Source organism: Oncorhynchus gorbuscha, unplaced genomic scaffold, assembly GCF_021184085.1.
Source record: "Oncorhynchus gorbuscha isolate QuinsamMale2020 ecotype Even-year unplaced genomic scaffold, OgorEven_v1.0 Un_scaffold_537, whole genome shotgun sequence".
Classification (NCBI taxonomy): Eukaryota; Metazoa; Chordata; class Actinopteri; order Salmoniformes; family Salmonidae; genus Oncorhynchus; species Oncorhynchus gorbuscha.
This window is the reverse complement of record NW_025745361.1, coordinates 433,249-453,278: the sequence shown is the minus strand read 5'-3', so window position 1 is coordinate 453,278 and position 20,030 is coordinate 433,249. Positions and strand designations below refer to the sequence as shown.

The window sequence follows — 20,030 nt, the reverse complement described above, 5'->3', positions numbered from 1 at the left end:
GTATGGTTAGGTATATATATATATATATATATCAAAGGTAATGTGTGTATGGTTAGGTATATGTATATATATATATCAAAGGTAATGTGTGTATGGTTAGGTATATGTATATATATATATATATCAAAGGTAATGTGTGTATGGTTAGGTATATACATATATATATCAAAGGTAATGTGTGTATGGTTAGGTATATATATATATATCAAAGGTAATGTGTGTATGGTTAGGTATATGTATGTATATATATATATCAAAGGTAATGTGTGTATGGTTAGGTATATATATATATGTCAAAGGTAATGTGTGTATGGGTTAGGGCAGTGTGCAGTGTGATTGCATCATCTGTGGACCTATTGGGGCGGTAAATGTTTTACTCAAATTGGAGTGGGTCTAGGGTGTCAGGTAGGGTGGAGGTGAAATGGTCCTTGACTAGTCTCTCAAAGCACTTCATGATGACGGAAGTGAGTGCTACGGGGCGCCACATACATCGTTTAGCTCAGTTACCTTCGCTTTCTTGGGAACAGGAACAAGAGTGGCCGTCTTTGAGCCTGTGGGAGCAGCAGACTGGGATAGGGATTGATTGAATATGTCCGTAAACACACCAGTCAGCTGTTCTGCGCATGCTCTGAGGATGCGGCTAGGGATGCCATCTGGGCCGGCAGCCTTGCGAGGGTTAACACGTTTAAATGTTTTACTCACGTTGGCTGCTGTGAAGGAGAGTCCGCATGTTTTGGTAGCGGACAGCGTTGAACAGACCTGAGCGCTGACCACAGGTTCACCCAATGTGACATAATAATGAAATGCTGACTACAGGTTTACCTCTCAACAATGTTGTATTTTATTTAACCTTTACTTAATTAGGCAAGACAGTTAAGAACAAATTGCTATTTACAATGACGGCGTACCCCAGCCAAACCAAGACGACGCTGGGCCAATTGTGTGCAGCCGCTACCGGGGACTCCCAACTATTTTGTGGCATCTAACCCAGCGTCGCCATCTTGCACACCGTGGGACTCCCAACTATTTTGTGGCATCTAACCCAGCGTCGCCATCTTGCACACCGTGTGTGTGTGTGTGTGTGTGTGTGTGTGTGTGTGTGTGTGTGTGTGTGTGTGTGTGTGTGTGTGTGTGTGTGTGTGTGTGTGTGTGTGTGTGTGTGTGAGGTGTGTGCATGCATTAATCTGTGTGTGTTACAGCAGGTCTTGCTCCACCCAGACAGTCTTCCTCTGTTCCTCCTGGATTCTGTCTTTCACCACTCTGATGAGGTCATCAGGCCCAGCCCATTCCTCAGGCTCCAGACACGCATAGAGACACGGAACACTCTCCAGCTCTCTCTCTCTGCTCCGACACACTCTGACAAACTCCTCCTCACTGTCCACACGAAGGGGCAGCTTCCTGTTGGAGACAGAGGTCAGGGGTTAGAGGTGATGAGGGGTTAGGAACACTCTCCAGCTCTCTCTCTGCTCCGACACACTCTGACAAACTCCTCCTCACTGTCCACACGAAGGGGCAGCTTCCTGTTGGAGACAGAGGTCAGGGGTTAGAGGTGATGAGGGGTTAGGAACACTCTCCAGCTCTCTCTCTCTGCTCCGACACACTCTGACAAACTCCTCCTCACTGTCCACACGAAGGGGCAGCTTCCTGTTGGAGACAGAGGTCAGGGGTTAGAGGTGATGAGGGGTTAGGAACACTCTCCAGCTCTCTCTCTCTCGGCTCCGACACACTCTGACAAACTCCTCCTCACTGTCCACACGAAGGGGCAGCTTCTTGTTGGAGACAGAGGTCAGGGGTTAGAGGTGATGGGGGGTTAGGAACACTCTCCAGCTCTCTCTCTCTCTGCTCCGACACACTCTGACAAACTCCTCCTCACTGTCCACACGAAGGGGCAGCTTCCTGTTGGAGACAGAGGTCAGGGGTTAGAGGTGATGAGGGGTTAGGAACACTCTCCAGCTCTCTCTCTCTCTCTGCTCCGACACACTCTGACAAACTCCTCCTCACTGTCCACACGAAGGGGCAGCTTCCTGTAGGAGACAGATGCAAGGGGTTAGAGGTCAGAGTACCTTAGCTTCCTGATGTTCTTGTCACAGATCTTGATGTGGATGATGATTGGGTAGATCTCTCTCCTCAAAAGGTCTTTAACACAGCTCACATCAGCCTCCATCAAACAGTGTTTACCCTGCACACAACAGACCTGGGTTCAAATACTATTTCAAATATCTCAATTCCTTTCATATACATTTCCAAATGAACAAATTGAACAAGTAGTTGAATATTGGAATGTACTTGGAAATACACCTGGAAAGTACTGGCATGTATTTGAAAATACTAAAATACACTGATTTAAATCCAATCATGTTTCTGGAAGGCTGCCCATGTACTCCCTCTCTACCAAGGTGATGACCCCTGAGTAATGATCTCCTGAACTCTAAACTGTCTTGTCACTCAGGTTTCTGGAAGGCTGCCCATGTGATGACCCCTGAGTAATGATCTCCTGACCCCAAACTGTCTTGTCACTCAGGTTTCTGGAAGGCTGCCCAGGTGATGACCCCTGAGTAATGATCTCCTGACCCCAAACTGTCTCGTCACTCATGTTTCTGGAAGGCTGCCCATGTGCTCCCTCTCTACCGAGGTGATGACCCCTGAGTAATGATCTCCTGACCCCAAACTGTCTAGTCACTCAGGTTTCTGGAAGGCTGCCCATGTGATGACCCCTGAGTAATGATCTCCTGACCCCAAACTGTCTTGTCACTCAGGTTTCTGGAAGGCTGCCCAGGTGATGACCCCTGAGTAATGATCTCCTGACCCCAAACTGTCTTGTCACTCAGGTTTCTGGAAGGCTGCCCAGGTGATGACCCCTGAGTAATGATCTCCTGACCCCAAACTGTCTTGTCACTCATGTTTCTGGAAATATAAATATAGCAGATTTTTCTGTACATTGGCTGGTAGTCTACACTTGTATTCGGTACATGTGACAAATTAAATTAGATGTGACTTGATTAAATGTTTTTGTTTAGAAAGCCCTCTTGTGAAAACTTACCTTACTTCATTGTTAAATGAGTGACATACGAGTCACCAGACCTGGTCACAGGGATGGTTAACTACAGAATTTGGGGAATCTGCTTTGTTGTTTTGCACCCGTGTATGAAATTATCAAATCAAACATGTTGGTCGCATACACATGTTTAGCAGATGTAATACAGAGCTCTCTGCACCTTGATGCTCCGGGGCCTCCAGGGCAGTTCAAGTTGTTAATGGAGGACCTCAATGGAATGATCTGCAGAGCACTCTGCACCTTGATGCTCCGGGGCCTCCAGGGCAGTTCAAGTTGTTAATGGAGGACCTCAATGGAATGATCTGCAGAGCACTCTGATGCAGGGCAGTTCTTGGAGGACCTCAATGGAATGATCTGCAGAGCTCTCTGCCTTGATGCTCCGGGGCCTCCAGGGCAGTTCAAGTTGTTAATGGAGGACCTCAATGGAATGATCTGCAGAGCTCTCTGCACCTTGATGCTCCTGGGCAGTTCAAGTTGTTAAACTACTGAACAACCGATTGGCACGTGTGTTTTTCTGTGGTTCATTAGAAAATAGTTTTCCTGAATGATTTGCGTTTGGTTAATAATGTTTGTCCCCCTTGAGCCACTGTAGATGCAGAAGCCTATTTCACTCAAAAAACCCCAGAATGAATCTAAGACAATTTAAGAAATCTGTTTTTGCCAAGGATGTTTTATTTGCAAATTTTTACATCCAACTAAGGTGTTTGGTGCAGTATTTCTCAAGTAAAGAAATGGGCGTCGTGTCGTCTTATGTAACCAAGTTGGAGCTGCTGGGCAGGACTGTCTCACTGTCTATGCTTAGATAGAAACCCAACATTAATTTACCTGTTGTGACACACGGATGGTCCAAACTAACCCTAACCCTGTCTATGCTTAGATAGAAACCCAACATTAATTTACCTGTTGAGACGCACGGATGGTCCAAACTAACCCTAACCTGTCTATGCTTAGATAGAAACCCAACATTAATTTACCTGTTGTGACACACGGATGGTCCAAACTAACCCTAACCCTGTCTATGCTTAGATAGAAACCCAACATTAATTTACCTGTTGAGACGCACGGATGGTCCAAACTCCATTTTAGACGAGACTTTATGACCAAAAGGATCCTATTTACACTTCGGGGATTTATTGCTTTTCATTTTTTTTTAAATGCAGTCGCTCTTTAAAATGAAGGACCTCATTGTTGAGGAATGTGTTTTCTTTTTCAATTGCTTGTAATATTGTGTGGTTTTATTACGTGGTATTGGAACAGAGGCCTTGGTCTCAATGGGACTCCCTGCTAAAATAAAGGTTCTATAAAAATAAATCAGTCAAGATGTAAAATAGTATGTACCTTTGCAGCAACAGCCTCTATGTTCTCAGGAGAGACAACCTCGTAGGTGTTGGTGTTCTTCTCTCTGGAGGAGATGATGGGTTCAATCCTCTGTCTCATTAAGAACTCTTCTTTAGTTAGGACATCTGGAATACATGACCTTTTATTAATATAATATAACAAAATAATATTAAACACACACACACACACACAACCCGACCTGGTTTGCAGATGTTGAAGTCCATGGCTCCACCCATGTTGAGTATCTTCTGAATAATGGTCCGGGCCAGACTGTTTGGACTGATCAGAACCGGCCTCTTCCTCTGGACCCGCTGAGGGGAGACCAGGCTGTACGGAACCAGGTTCACACTCCTACTCACATCACTGTATGGGTCTGCACAGTCTTCACACACACATTGTAAAGGGTACAGGTTGTAGAGTGTATAATAATATACAGCATAAATATATACAATGCTAATATACACTGCTCAAATAAATAAAGGGAACACTTAAACAACACAATGTAACTCCAAGTTAATCACACTTCTGTTAAATCAAACTGTCCACTTAGGAAGCAACACTGATTGACCATAGATTTCACATGCTGTTGTGCAAATGGAATAGACAACAGGTGGAAATTAAAGGTTCTGCAGGTGGGGCCCACAGACCACTTCTCAGTTCCTATGCTTCCTGGCTGATGCTTTGGTCACTTTTGAATGCTGGCGGTGCTTTCACTCTAGTGGTAGCATGACACGGAGTTTACAACCCACACAAGTGGCTCAGGCAGTGCAGCTCATCCAGGATGGCACATCAATGTGAGCTGTGGCAAGAAGGTTTGCTGTGTCTGTCAGCATGGAGGCGCTACCAGGAGACAGGCCAGTACATCAGGAGACGTGGAGGAGGCCGTAGGAGGGCAACAACCCAGCAGTAGGACCGCTACTTCCGCCTTTGTGCAAGGAGGAGCAGGAGGAGCACTGCCAGAGCCTTGCAAAATGACCTCCAGCAGGCCACAAATGTGCATGTCTGCTCAAACGGTCAGAAACAGATTCCATGAGGGTGGTATGATGGCCCGACGTCCACAGGTGGGGGTTGTGCTTACAGCCCAACACCGTGCAGGACGTTTTCATTTGCCAGAGAACACCAAGATTGGCAAATTCGCCACTGGTGCCCTGTGCTCTTCACAGATGAAAGCAGGTTCACACTGAGCACATGTGACAGTCTGGAGACACCGTGGAGAACGTTCTGCTGCCTGCAATATCCTCCAGCATGACCGGTTTGGCGGTGGGTCAGTCATGGTGTGGGGTGGCATTTCTTTGGGGGGCCGCACAGCCCTCCATGTGCTCGCCAGAGGTAGCCTGACTGCCATTAGGTACCGAGATGAGATCCTCAGACCCCTTGTGAGACCATACATTATATGAGAGAGAAACAGGTGTAGTGTATAGGTGTGTGTGTGTATATATATATATATATATATATATATATATATATATATATATATATATATATATATATATATAGAGATAAACAGGTGTAGTGTATAGGTGTGTATATATATACGAGAGATAAACAGGTGTAGTGTATAGGTGTGTGTGTGTGTGTATATATATATATATATATATATATATATATATATGAGAGATAAACAGGTGTAGTGTATAGGTGTGTGTGTGTATATATATATATATATGAGAGATAAACAGGTGTAGTGTATAGGTGTGTATATATATATATACGAGAGATAAACAGGTGTAGTGTATAGGTGTGTGTGTATATATATATGAGAGATAAACAGGTGTAGTGTATAGGTGTGTATATATATACGAGAGATAAACAGGTGTAGTGTATAGGTGTGTATATATATATGAGAGATAAACAGGTGTAGTGTATAGGTGTGTGTGTGTGTGTATATATATATATATGAGAGATAAACAGGTGTAGTGTATAGGTGTGTATATATATATATATATATAGAGAGAGAGAAACAGAGCGTATAGGTAGTAGTGTACATGGTTTATGGTAGGATGTAGGTTTATGGTAGGATGTAGGTTTATGATAGGATGTAGGTTTATGGTAGGATGTAGGTTTATGGTAGGATGTAGGTTTATGGTAGGATGTCGGTTTATGGTAGGATGTAGGTTTATGGTAGGATGTAGGTTTATGGTAGGATGTCGGTTTATGGTAGGATGTAGGTTTATGGTAGGATGTAGGTTTATGGTAGGATGTAGGTTTATGGTAGGATGTCGGTTTATGGTAGGATGTATGGTTTATGGTAGGATGTCGGTTTATGGTAGGATGTAGGTTTATGGTAGAATGTCGGTTTATGGTAGGATGTAGGTTTATGGTAGGATGTAGGTTTATGGTAGGATGTAGTTTGTGAATCCTGTCTCAGGGTTTCGAAGCCTGGTCTGGACAGCGTTGGGTTTCCTGTAGTGTTTAGGGTGTAGGGTGCAGGGCTTACCATCCTGTCTCAGGGTTTCGAAGCCTGGTCTGGGCAGCGTTGGGTTTCCTGAGCTCACAATGCGAACACGCTCACTGCTGTTCATACGCTTATACTTATTATCCACCCTGCTGACAAACTACGCACACACACACATTGCACTTTACTGAGGAAATTTCTGTGTGTGTGTGTGTGTGTGTGTGTGTGTGTGTGTGTGTGTGTGTGTGTGTGTGTGTGTGTGTGTGTGTGTGTGTGTGTGTGTGTGTGTGTGTGTGTGTGTGTGTGTGTGTGTGTGTGTGTGTGTGTGTGTGTGACGGTGTGTGAAGGTTTGTGTGTGTGTTACCTGTAGTATCTGTGTGATGAAGACGCTAGCTCTGGACATGCGAGGGCTGGATTTGGGGTCTGAGGACAGGCTGGACTCTTCAGGCTGTAAGCTGTTCTACACAACATAAACAACAATAACAACAACACATGTTATCAACAACAAATCAAGACAGTTCAAGGTGTTTACATGTAGTTATGTAGTTAGCTCACGGTTATTAAAGGGTTGATGGACACTGTAGAGTGCATGGAGAATAAGATAACCTGCCCACTGCACTGAGGATAGGAAACACTGCATGGAGAATAAGAGAACCACTGCACTGCACTGAGGATAGGAAACACTGTAGAGTGCATGGAGAATAAGAGAACCTCCAAGCTGCCCACTGAGGATAGGAAACACTGTCACTCGCCCCATTATTAAAGGGTTGATGGACACTGGAGTGCATGGAGAATAAGAGAACCTCCTCCAAGCTGCCCACTGCACTGAGGATAGGAAACACTGTCACTCGCCCCATTATTAAAGGGTTGATGGACACTGTAGAGTGCATGGAGAATACTGCACTGAGGATAGGAAACACTGGAAACACTGTAGAGTGCATGGAGAATAAGAGAACCTCCTCCAAGCTGCACACTGCACTGAGGATAGGAAACACTGTAGAGTGCATGGAGAATAAGAGAACCTCCTCCAAGCTGCCCACTGCACTGAGGATAGGAAACACTGTCACTCGCCCCATTATTAAATTCCAAACAGGGTTGATGGATCAACAACAAATCAAGACAGTTCAAGGTTGATGGAATGGAGCACTGTGCCCACTGCACTGAGGATAGGAAACACTGTAGAGTGCATGGAGAATAAGAGAACCTCCTCCAAGCTGCAACTGCACTGAGGATAGGAAACCACTGCACTGAGGATAGGAAACACTGTCACTCGCCCCATTATTAAAGGGTTGATGGACACTGTAGAGTGCATGGAGAATAAGAGAACCTCCTCCAAGCTGCCCACTGCACTGAGGATAGGAAACACTGTCACTCGCCCCATTATTAAAGGGTTGATGGACACTGTAGAGTGCATGGAGAATAAGAGCACCTCCTCCAAGCTGCCCACTGCACTAGGATAGGAAACACTGTAGAGTGCATGGAGAATAAGAGCACCTCCTCCAAGCTGCCCACTGCACTGAGGATAGGAAACACTGTAGAGTGCATGGAGAATAAGAGCACCTCCTCCAAGCTGCCCACTGCACTGAGGATAGGAAACACTGTAGAGTGCATGGAGAATAAGAGCACCTCCTCCAAGCTGCACACTGCACTGAGGATAGGAAACACTGTCACTCGCCCCATTATTAAAGAGTTGATGGACACTGTAAAGTTCATGGAGAATAAGAGCACCTCCTCCAAGCTGCCCACTGCACTGAGGATAGGAAACACTGTCACTAGCAACAAATCCACCATAATCGAGAATTTCAATAAACATTTTCTACAGCTGGCCGTGCTCCCCCCGCTTCTCCTTCACTCAATTCCAAACAGCTGATGTTCTGACATAAACAACAATAACAACAACACATGTTATCAACAACAAATCAAGACAGTTCAAGGTGTTTACATGTAGTTATGTAGTTAGCTCACGGTTATTAAAGGGTTGATGGACACTGTAGAGTGCATGGAGAATAAGATAACCTCCAAGCTGCCCACTGCACTGAGGATAGGAAACACTGTAGAGTGCATGGAGAATAAGAGAACCTCCAAGCTGCCCACTGCACTGAGGATAGGAAACACTGTAGAGTGCATGGAGAATAAGAGAACCTCCTCCAAGCTGCACACTGCACTGAGGATAGGAAACACTGTAGAGTGCATGGAGAATAAGAGAACCTCCTCCAAGCTGCCCACTGCACTGAGGATAGGAAACACTGTCACTCGCCCCATTATTAAAGGGTTGATGGACACTGTAGAGTGCATGGAGAATAAGAGCACCTCCTCCAAGCTGCCCACTGCACTGAGGATAGGAAACACTGTAGAGTGCATGGAGAATAAGAGAACCTCCTCCAAGCTGCCCACTGCACTGAGGATAGGAAACACTGTCACTCGCCCCATTATTAAAGGGTTGATGGACACTGTAGAGTGCATGGAGAATAAGAGAACCTCCTCCAAGCTGCCCACTGCACTGAGGATAGGAAACACTGTCACTCGCCCCATTATTAAAGGGTTGATGGACACTGTAGAGTGCATGGAGAATAAGAGCACCTCCTCCAAGCTGCCCACTGCACTAAGGATAGGAAACACTGTAGAGTGCATGGAGAATAAGAGCACCTCCTCCAAGCTGCCCACTGCACTGAGGATAGGAAACACTGTAGAGTGCATGGAGAATAAGAGCACCTCCTCCAAGCTGCCCACTGCACTGAGGATAGGAAACACTGTAGAGTGCATGGAGAATAAGAGCACCTCCTCCAAGCTGCACACTGCACTGAGGATAGGAAACACTGTCACTCGCCCCATTATTAAAGAGTTGATGGACACTGTAAAGTTCATGGAGAATAAGAGCACCTCCTCCAAGCTGCCCACTGCACTGAGGATAGGAAACACTGTCACTAGCAACAAATCCACCATAATCGAGAATTTCAATAAACATTTTCTACAGCTGGCCGTGCTCCCCCCGCTTCTCCTTCACTCAATTCCAAACAGCTGATGTTCTGATAGAGCTGCAAATTCTGGATCCCTATTAATTTTGTTTAAAATTTTACCTTTATTTAACCAGGCAAGTCAGTTAAGAACATATTCTTATTTTCAATGACGGCCTGGGAACAGTGGGTTAACTGCCTGTTCAGGGGCAGAATGACAGATTTGTACCTTGTCAGCTCGGGGGTTTGAACTCGCAACCTTCCGGTTACTAGTCCAAAGCTCTAACCACTAGGCTACGCTGCTGCCCCAGCTGGGCTAGACAATCTGGACCCTCTCTTTCTAAAATTATCCTCAAAATTCGTGTCGTCTGAGATTGGAAAGCTGCCGCGGTCATCCCCCTCTTCAAAGGGGGAGACACCTTAGACCTAAACTGTTACAGACCTATATCCATCCTACCCTGCCTTTCTAAAATCTTCGAAAGCCAAGTTAATAAACAGATCACCGACCATTTCGAATCCCACCATACCTTCTCCACTATGCAATCTGGTTTCCGAGCTGGTCATGGGTGCACCTCAGTGACTCTCAAGGTCCTAAACGATATCACAACCACCATCGATAAAAGACAATACTGTGCAGCCGTCTTCATCGACCTGGCCAAGGCTTTCAACTCTGTCAATCACCGCATTCTTATCTGCAAGACTCAATAGCCTTGGTTTCTCAAATGACTACTTCACTAACTACTTCTCAGATAGAGTTCAGTGTGTCAAATTGGAGGGCCTGTTGTCCGGACCTCTGGCAGTCTCTATGGGGGTGCCACAGGGTTCAATTCTCTGGCCAACTCTTGTCTCTGTATATATCATTGTCGCTCTTGCTGCTGGTGATTCTCTGATCCACTTCTACCCAGACAACACCATTCTGTATACATCTGGCCATTCTTTGGACACTGTGTTAACAAACCTCCAAACGAGCTTCAATGCCATACAACACTTATTCCGTGGCCTGCTAGTAAAACTAAATGCATGCTCTTCAACCGATTGCTGCCCTCACCCGCACGCCTGACTAGCATCACTACTTTGGAAGGTTCTGACTTAGAATATGTGGACAACTACAAATACCTAGGTGTCTGGTTAGAGTGTAAACTGTCCTTCCAGACTCACATTAAGCATCTCCAATCCAAAATTAAATCTAGGCTTCATATTTCACAACAAAGCCTCCTTCACTCATGCTGCCAAACATAGCCTCGTAAAACTGACTATCCTACCGATCCTTGACTTTGGCGATGTCATTTACAAAACAGTCTCCAACACTCTACTCAGAAAATTGGATGTAGTCTATCACAGTGCCATCCGTTTTGTCACCAAAGCCCCATATACTACCCTCAACTGCGACCTGTATGCTTTCGTTGGCTGGCCCTCGCTACATATTCGTCGCTAAACCCACTGGCTCCAGGCCATCTATAAGTCTTTGCTAGGTAAAGCTCCGCCTTATCTCAGCTCACTAGTCACCATAGCAACACCCACCCATAGCACGTGCAGGTATATTTCACTGGTCATCCCCAAAGCCAACTCCTCGTTTGGCCACCTTTCCTTCCAGTTCTTTGCTGCCAATGACTGGAACGAATTGCAAAAATCACTGAAGCTGGAGACTTATATCTCCCTCACTTTAAGCAACAGCTGTCAGAGCAGCTTACCGATCACTGCAACTGTACACAGCCATCTGTAAATAGCCCATCCAACTACCTCGTCCCCACATTGTTATTCTTTTTTTTGCTCTTTTGCACCCCAGTATCTTTACTTGCACATCTTCTGCACATCTATCACTCCAGTGTTAATGCTAAATTGTAAATATTTTGCCACTATGGCCTATTTATTGCCTTACCTCACTAATCCTACTACATTTGCACACACTGTATAAAAACTTTTTCTATTGTGTCATTGACTGTACATTTGTTTATCCCATGTGTAACTCAGTGTTGTTGTTTTTGCTGCACTGCTTTGCTTTGCTTTATCTTGGCCAGGTCATAGTTGTAAATTAGAACTTGTTCTCAACTGGCCTACCTGGTTAAATAAAGGTTAAATATAATTATTTTTATAATCTATGTAGATTCAGGAATTCCCCAGGGCAGCTGTCTAGGCCCATTTAATTATTTAAAAAACTTTACTAATGACATGCCACTGGCTTTGAATAAAGCCAGAGTGTCTATGTATGTGAATGACTTAACTCTATACATGTCAGCTACTACAGAGACTGAAAGGACTGCAACACCCATGCATACCCCATGAGACATGCCACAAGAGGTCTCCTCACAGTCCTCAAGTCCAGAACAGACTATGGGAGGCACACGGTATTACATAGAGTCATGACTACATGGAACTCTATTCCACATCAAAAAACTGATACAAGCAGTAAAATTAGATTTAAAAAACAGAATGAAAACACGTTATGGAACAGTGGGGACTGTGAAGCAACACAAACATAGGCACAGACACATGCATACATACTATACACGCACGTAAACATGGATTTTGTACTGTACATATGTGGTAGTGGTGGAGTAGGGGCCTGAGGGCAAACAGTGTGTTGTGAAATCGAAGAATGTATTGTTTTTAATCATATAAACTGCCTTAATTTTGCTGGGCCCCAGGATGAGTAGCTGCTGCCAAGGCAGGAGGGATCCATAATAAATACAAATGGAATCAGGATGCACCTGAGCTCAATTTCGAGTCTCAGAGCAAAGGGTCTGAATACTCATATAAGTAAGGTATTTATGTTTCTTATATTGTTGCAAACATTTCTAAGATCCTGTTTTCACTTTGTCATTATGGGGTCTTGTGTGTAGAATGATGAGGATTTTTATTTATTTTATCCATTTTAGCATAAGGCTGTAACATCAAGGGGTTGGAATTATTTCCGAAGGCACTGTAGATGTATGTACCCTGAACATATAGAGATGTGGAGCCATCCCAAATATGGCACCTCGGGGGGCGTGGCAGCCTGTAACGGCTCTCATCGGCAGGAGTGGACCAATATATGGCACCTGGGGGGGCGTGGCAGCCTGTAACGGCTCTCATCCACAGGAGTGGACCAAATATGGCACCTCGGGGGGCGTGGCAGCCTGTAACGGCTCTCATCCACAGGAGTGGACCAAATATGGCACCTCGGGGGGCGTGGCAGCCTGTAACGGCTCTCATCCACAGGAGTGGACCAAATATGGCACCTCGGGGGATCTGTAATGGTCCGTATTGAATCTAGGCCTTAGTTAGTCAGTCAGTTACGTTAGTCAGTCAGTTGTTCAGCCAGTTTGTTAGATAGAAGCTAGGTTAGTTAGTTGGGGACTAGCTAGTTGGTTAGCTAGTTGGTTGGTTAGTTAGTTTGTTAGGGGATAATGGGTTAGGGGCTAGTTAGTTGGAGGCTAGTTAGTAAGGGGCTAGTTAGGTAGAGGCTAATTATTTAGGGGCTAGTTAGTTAGATGAAAGTTAGTTAGGGGCTAGTTAGTACCCTGAGGTCAAGCAGGCTGCTAGTTAGTTAGGGGCTAGTTAGTTTGAGGCTAGTTAGTTTGAGGCTAGTTAGTTAGGGGGTAGTTAGTACCCTGAGGTCAAGCAGGCTGCTAGTTAGTTAGGGGCTAGTTAGTTAGGGGTTAGTTATACCCTGAGGTTATGCAGGCTGCTAATAAGTTAGGGAGTAATTCGTTTGGGGCTAGTTAGGTAGAGGGCAGTTACTTAATGGTTAGTTAGGGGCTAGTTAGTTAGATACAAGTTAGTTAGGGGCTAGTTAGTTAGATGCTAGTTAGTTAGGGGCTAGTTAGTTAGAGACAAGTTAGTTAGTGGCTAGTTAGTTAGGGGCTAATTAGTACACTGAAGTTATGCAGGCTGCTAGTTGGTTAGGGGCTAGTTAGGTAGAGGCAAATTAGTTAGGGTATAGTAAGTTAGGGGCTAGTTAGATAGGAGTTAGTTAGGAGTTAATTAGCTAGGGGCTAGTTAGTACCCTGAGGTTATGCAGGCTGCTAGTTAGTTAGGGGCTAGTTATACCCTGAGGTTAAGCAGACTGCTAATAAGTTAGGGAGTAGTTAGTTATGGGCTAGTTGGTTATGGGCTAGTTGGTTATGGGCTGGTTAGTTGGAGGCTAGTTAGTTACGGGCTAGTTAGTACCCTGATTTTATGCAGGCTGCTAGTTACTTAGTGGCTAGTTAGTTAGGGGCTAGATAGTTAGAGGCTAGATAGTTAGGGGCTAGTTAGTACCCTGAGGTTATGCAGGTTGCTAGTTAGTTACAAACTGGTTAGTACCCTGAGGTTATGCAGGCTGCTAGTTAGTTACGAGCTAGTTATTACCCTGAGGTTATGCAGGCTGCTAGTTAGTTAGGGGTTAGTTGGCTAGTTAGTACCACAAGGTTATGCAGGCTGCTAGTTAGTTGGGGGTAAGTTGGCTAGTCAGTTAGGGGTTAGCTGGCTAGTTAGTTAGGGGCTTGTTAGTGCCCTAAGGTTATGCAGGCTGCTAATTAGTTAGGGGTAAGTTGGCTAGTTAGTTATGGACTAGTTAGTACCATGAAGTTATACAGGCTGCTAGTCAGTTAGGGGGTAGCTGGCTAGTTAATTAGGGTCTAGTTAATACCTTGAAGTTGCGCAGGCTGTCATTCTCCTCTCTTCCTCCTCGACACACCAGCTTCTGCATCTTTACCAGGAGAAGCTGCTGGGCCCTGTAGATCATACACGCGTGCGTGTGCGAACACACACACACACACACACACACACACACACACACACACACACACACACACACACACACACACACACACACACACACACACACACAGACAGACAGACACACAGACAGACAGACAGACAGACAGACAGACAGACAGACAGACAGACAGACAGACAGACAGACAGACAGACAGACAGACAGACAGACAGACAGACAGACAGACAGACAGACAGACAGACAGACAGACAGACAGACAGACAGACAGACAGACAGACAGACAGACAGACAGACAGACAGACAGACAGACAGACAGACAGACAGACAGACAGACAGACAGACACACACACACAGGTCAGTGGTGATCTATAGTGGTTGCTAATCTGATGTTGTATCGAGCTTCTGCATCTTTTCCAGGAGCAACTGCTGGGCCCTGTAGATCACACACATACAGGTCTGTGGTGAAATGTAGTAGTCTGATGTTACATCAAGCTTCTGGATCAGTATTTGAAAGTATTCATCTGGTATTCTGTAGTACTCTGTAGTAGTCTGTAGCAATCTGTAGTAGTCTGTAGTAGTCTGCAGTACTCTGTAGTACTCTGTAGTAGTCCATAGTAGTCTGTAGTAGTGTGTAGTAGTCTGTAGTACTCTGTAGTAATATGTAGTAGTATGTAGTACTACACTCTCCAAAACTCTTGAACGTGCCGTCCTTGGACAGCTCTCCCGCTATCTCTCTCTGAATGACCTTCTTGATCCAAATCAGTCAGGTTTCAAGACTAGTCATTCAACTGAGACTACTCTCCTCTGTATCACGGAGGCGCTCCGCACTGCTAAAGCTAACTCTCTCTCCTCTGCTCTCATCCTTCTAGATCTATCGGCTGCCTTCGATACTGTGAACCATCAGATCCTCCTCTCCACCCTCTCCGAGTTGGGCATCTCCGGCGCGGCCCACGCTTGGATTGCGTCCTACCTGACAGGTCGCTCCTACCAGGTGGCGTGGCGAGAATCTGTCTCCTCACCACGCGCTCTCACCACTGGTGTCCCCCAGGGCTCTGTTCTAGGCCCTCTCCTATTCTCGCTATACACCAAGTCACTTGGCTCTGTCATAACCTCACATGGACTCTCCTATCATTGCTATGCAGACGACACACAACTAATCTTCTCCTTTCCCCCTTCTGATGACCAGGTGGCGAATCGCATCTCTGCATGTCTGGCAGACATATCAGTGTGGATGATGGATCACCACCTCAAGCTGAACCTCGGCAAGACGGAGCTGCTCTTCCTCCCGGGGAAGGACTGCCCGTTCCATGATCTCGCCATCACGGTTGACAACTCCATTGTGTCCTCCTCCCAGAGCGCTAAGAACCTTGGCGTGATCCTGGACAACACCCTGTCGTTCTCAACCAACATCAAGGCGGTGGCCCGTTCCTGTAGGTTCATGCTCTACAACATCCGCAGAGTACGACCCTGCCTTACACAGGAAGCGGCGCAGGTCCTAATCCAGGCACTTGTCATCTCCCGTCTGGATTACTGAAACTCGCTGTTGGCTGGGCTCCCTGCCTGTGCCATTAAACCCCTTCAACTCATCCAGAACGCCGCAGCCCGTCTGGTGTTCAACCTTCCCAAGTTCTCTCACGTCACCCCGCTCCTCCGTTCTCTCCACTGGCTTCCAGTTGAAGCTCGCATCCGCTACAAGACCATGGTGCTTGCCTACGGAGCTGTGAGGGGAACGGCACCTCAGTACCTCCAGGCTCTGATCAGGCCCTACACCCAAACAAGGGCACTGCGTTCATCCACCTCTGGCCTGCTCGCCTCCCTACCACTGAGGAAGTACAGCTCCCGCTCAGCCCAGTCAAAACTGTTCGCTGCTCTGGCCCCCCAATGGTGGAACAAACTCCCTCACGACGCCAGGACAGCGGAGTCAATCACCACCTTCCGGAGACACCTGAAACCCCACCTCTTTAAGGAATACCTAGGATAGGATAAGTATCCCTCTCACCCCCCTTTAAGATTTAGATGCACTATTGTAAAGTGACTGTTCCACTGGATGTCATAAGGTGAATGCACCAATTTGTAAGTCGCTCTGGATAAGAGTGTCTGCTAAATGACTTAAATGTAGTCTGTATTTACCGTGAGTAAGAGGGGATGGTGCCTTTTTCCGATAGGTCGGTTCCAGAGTAGGCTTCGACCCGGGAGCAAAGCCACTCCCACTTCCCCTGGTGCATCGTGTCCAGGACATGGACCACCTTAATCAATCAATCAACCAATAAATCACTCAATCAACCGATCAACCAATCAATCAATCATTAATTCAATAAAATAATCAAACATCATCCAACCAATTGCTCAAACAATAAATTAACCAAACAACCAAGCAATCAATCAACCCTAACAACAACAACAACACAATAATAACAGGTACCTCGTTACATATTGTAGATTGATGTACCTCGTCACAAAGCACATATTGTAGATTATGTCATGTATATATTGAATATTGTACACTACCGGTCAAAAGTTTTAGAACACCTACTCATTCAAGGGTTTCTCTTTATTTTGACTATTTTCTACATTGTAGAATAAAAGTGAATTGACTACAGGACTATTGACATATGGAATCAAGTAGTAACCAAAAAAGTGTTAAACAAATCAAAATATATTTTAAATTTGAGATGGAAACTTTTAAAGTTTCTTCAAGTGCAGTCGCAAAAACCATCAAGAACAATGAAGAAACTGGCTCTCATGTGGACAACCACAGGAATGGAAGACCCAGAGTTACCTCCAAGTTCATTCGAGTTACCAGCCTCAGAAATTGCAGCCCAAATAAATGGTTCACAGAGTTCAAGTAAGAGACACACCTCAACATCAACTGTTCAGAGGAGACTGTGAATCAGGCCTTCATGGTGGAATTGCTGCAGAGAAACCACTACTAAGGACACCAATAATAAGAAGAGACTTGCTTGGGTCAAGAAACACGAGCAATGGACATTAGTTCAGTGATCTTTTTTTTCATGAAAACTTTGTCAGTAACCATGATAAGCACAGATATTGTGGCAACGTGATGGAGCAACCGTCCAAGCGAGTGCATAAAGGACTGGTAACTGTGACGAGCGTCGTCTTGGAAATGACCGAGGTGCAGCGTACACTTTTCTTTCTTTTTTTTAAAGTCGCCAACAAAACAATAAACAACATAAACGAACGTGAAGCTCCATAAGGATATACATGCATTAAACGAAGACAACAACCCACAAATGAGACAACGATAGACAGCTGTCCCTGATTGAGAATCATACCCGGATAAAAACAAAGAACCAGAAAACATAGACTTTCCCACCCGAGTCACACCCGAGATAGTAAATAATAAATAAATATATGTTGCACTTCTAAATCCGAATGAGCGGTTGTCAGGTTGCTAAATATTCATATAGTTATAATAATAATATTATTCATAATATTCATACTCATACAGTGAGCGTATCATTCAACTGTATGTACGATAGTTGCATTCCAATGTCTCTCCTTCTCCCGCTCTTTCTCTCCCCACCTCTTTCATTCTGTAACCAGCAATCATATCGGGTTAGTCCACTAGGGACATTACATTGTGTAACCAGCCGTCATATCAGGTTAGTCCACTAGGGACTTTTCATTGTGTAACCAGCCGTCATATCGGGTTAGTCCACTTGGGACTTTTCATTGTGTAACCAGCCGTCATATCGGGTTAGTCCACTAGGGACTTTTCATTGCATTATGTTAGTAATCAATTCAACCTAAGCTGTGTGTGTTTATGTATTTCTGTGTGATTGTTTAGTTAGTTAGTAGATAAATAATTAAGCCAATTTGTGTATCGCTGAATCATCATTTAGACTAGGATTTATGAAGTCAATGACTTTCAGAATGAGACTGATATGAGGTAATAACTAACACTTGCACTTACTTTGCTGATAGTTACCTTATTGAGGAAAAGTGTACTTACTATCTGAGATATGTGGTTGTCTCACTTAGCTATCTTCAGATGAATGTACTAACTGTAAGTCGATCTGGATAAGAGTGTCTACTAAATGACAGGGTTAGGGTCAGCAGGTACCTCATCACAAAGCACGCTCAGGGAGCAGGTGTCTGATTGGCCAGAGATGTTGAGGTTGATTCTGATGTAGAATGAGTCTCCTGACGTCACCGTTCCCTCCGATAGATCCCTCTGCAGCCTCCGGTACCCTGACAGACACACACAGACACACAATAGATTGCACAATGTTTTTTTATCTGTGTTTGAAGCCTGAGCGTAAAGTGAGGTGTCCAGGGTTAGGGTTAGTCCAGGTGTCCAGGGTTAGGGTTAGTCCAGGTGTCCAGGGTTAGGGTTAGTCCAGGTGTCCAGGGTTAGGGTTAGTCCAGGTGTCCAGGGTTAGGGTTAGTCCAGGTGGGTTAGGGTTAGTGGGTTAGGGTTAGTCTAGGTGTCCAGGGTTAGTCTAGGTGTCCAGGTGTCCAGGGTTAGGGTTAGTCCAGGTGTCCAGGGTTAGGGTTAGTCCAGGTGTCCAGGGTTAGGGTTAGTCTAGGTGTCTAGGGTTAGTCCAGGTGTCCAGGGTTAGGGTTAGTCCAGGTGTCCAGGGTTAGGGTTAGTCCAGGTGTCCAGGGTTAGGGTTAGTCTAGGTGTCCAGGGTTAGTCCAGGTGTCCAGGGTTAGGGTTAGTCTAGGTGTCCAGGGTTAGGGTTAGTCTAGGTGTCCAGGGTTAGTCCAGGTGTCCAGGGTTAGGGTTAGTCTAGGTGTCCAGGGTTAGTCCAGGTGTCCAGGGTTAGGGTTAGTCCAGGTGTCCAGGGTTAGGGTTAGTGGGTTAGGGTTAGTCCAGGTGTCCAGGGTTAGGGTTTAGTCCAGGTGTCCAGGGTTAGTCCAGGTGTCCAGGGTTAGTCCAGGTGTCCAGGGTTAGTCCAGGTGTCCAGGGTTAGGGTTAGTCCAGGTGTCCAGGGTTAGTCTAGGTGTCCAGGGTTAGTCCAGGTGTCCAGGGTTAGGGTTAGTCCAGGTGCGTTAGGGTTAGTGGGTTAGGTTTAGTCTAGGTGTCCAGGGTTAGGGTTAGTCCAGGTGTCCAGGGTTAGTGTTAGGGTTAGTCTAGGTGTCCAGGGTTAGGGTTAGTCCAGGTGTCCAGGGTTAGGGTTAGTCCAGGTGTCCAGGGTTAGGGTTAGTCCAGGTGTCCAGGGTTAGTCCAGGTGTCCAGGGTTAGGGTTAGTCCAGGTGTCCAGGGTTAGTCCAGGTGTCCAGGGTTAGGGTTAGTCCAGGTGTCCAGGGTTAGTCCAGGTGTCCAGGGTTAGTCCAGGTGTCCAGGGTTACGGTTAATCCAGGTGTCCAGGGTTAGGGTTAGTCCAGGTGTCCAGGGTTAGGGTTAGTCCAGGTGGGTTAGGGTTAGTCTAGGTGTCCAGGGTTAGGGTTAGTCCAGGGTTAGGGTTAGTCCAGGTGTCCAGGGTTAGGGTTAGTCCAGGTGGGTTAGGGTTAGTCTAGGTGTCCAGGGTTAGGGTTAGTCCAGGTGGGTTAGGGTTAGTGGGTTAGGGTTAGTCTAGGTGTCCAGGGTTAGGGTTAGGATTAGTCTAGGTGTCCAGGGTTAGG

The 20,030-nt window shown here is 45.7% G+C and overlaps 1 protein-coding gene across 1 annotated transcript in view; it reads right to left on the bottom strand.

The window, feature by feature from the left end:
• Nucleotides 1-1,021: 1,021 nt before the first annotated feature.
• The window catches only part of card11 (caspase recruitment domain family, member 11), a 173,422-nt gene continuing 154,413 nt past the window's right edge, over nucleotides 1,022-20,030 (bottom strand). The window contains exons 20-28 of the mRNA XM_046333844.1: nucleotides 18,526-18,653; nucleotides 16,572-16,687; nucleotides 14,352-14,436; nucleotides 7,153-7,248; nucleotides 6,831-6,948; nucleotides 4,593-4,775; nucleotides 4,394-4,518; nucleotides 2,064-2,179; nucleotides 1,022-1,398 (exon numbers count right to left, since the gene is read on the bottom strand). Coding sequence (XP_046189800.1) covers nucleotides 1,194-1,398; nucleotides 2,064-2,179; nucleotides 4,394-4,518; nucleotides 4,593-4,775; nucleotides 6,831-6,948; nucleotides 7,153-7,248; nucleotides 14,352-14,436; nucleotides 16,572-16,687; nucleotides 18,526-18,653 — 1,172 coding nt within the window. The 3' untranslated portion in view covers nucleotides 1,022-1,193. The remainder of the gene's footprint in view (nucleotides 1,399-2,063; nucleotides 2,180-4,393; nucleotides 4,519-4,592; nucleotides 4,776-6,830; nucleotides 6,949-7,152; nucleotides 7,249-14,351; nucleotides 14,437-16,571; nucleotides 16,688-18,525; nucleotides 18,654-20,030) is intronic.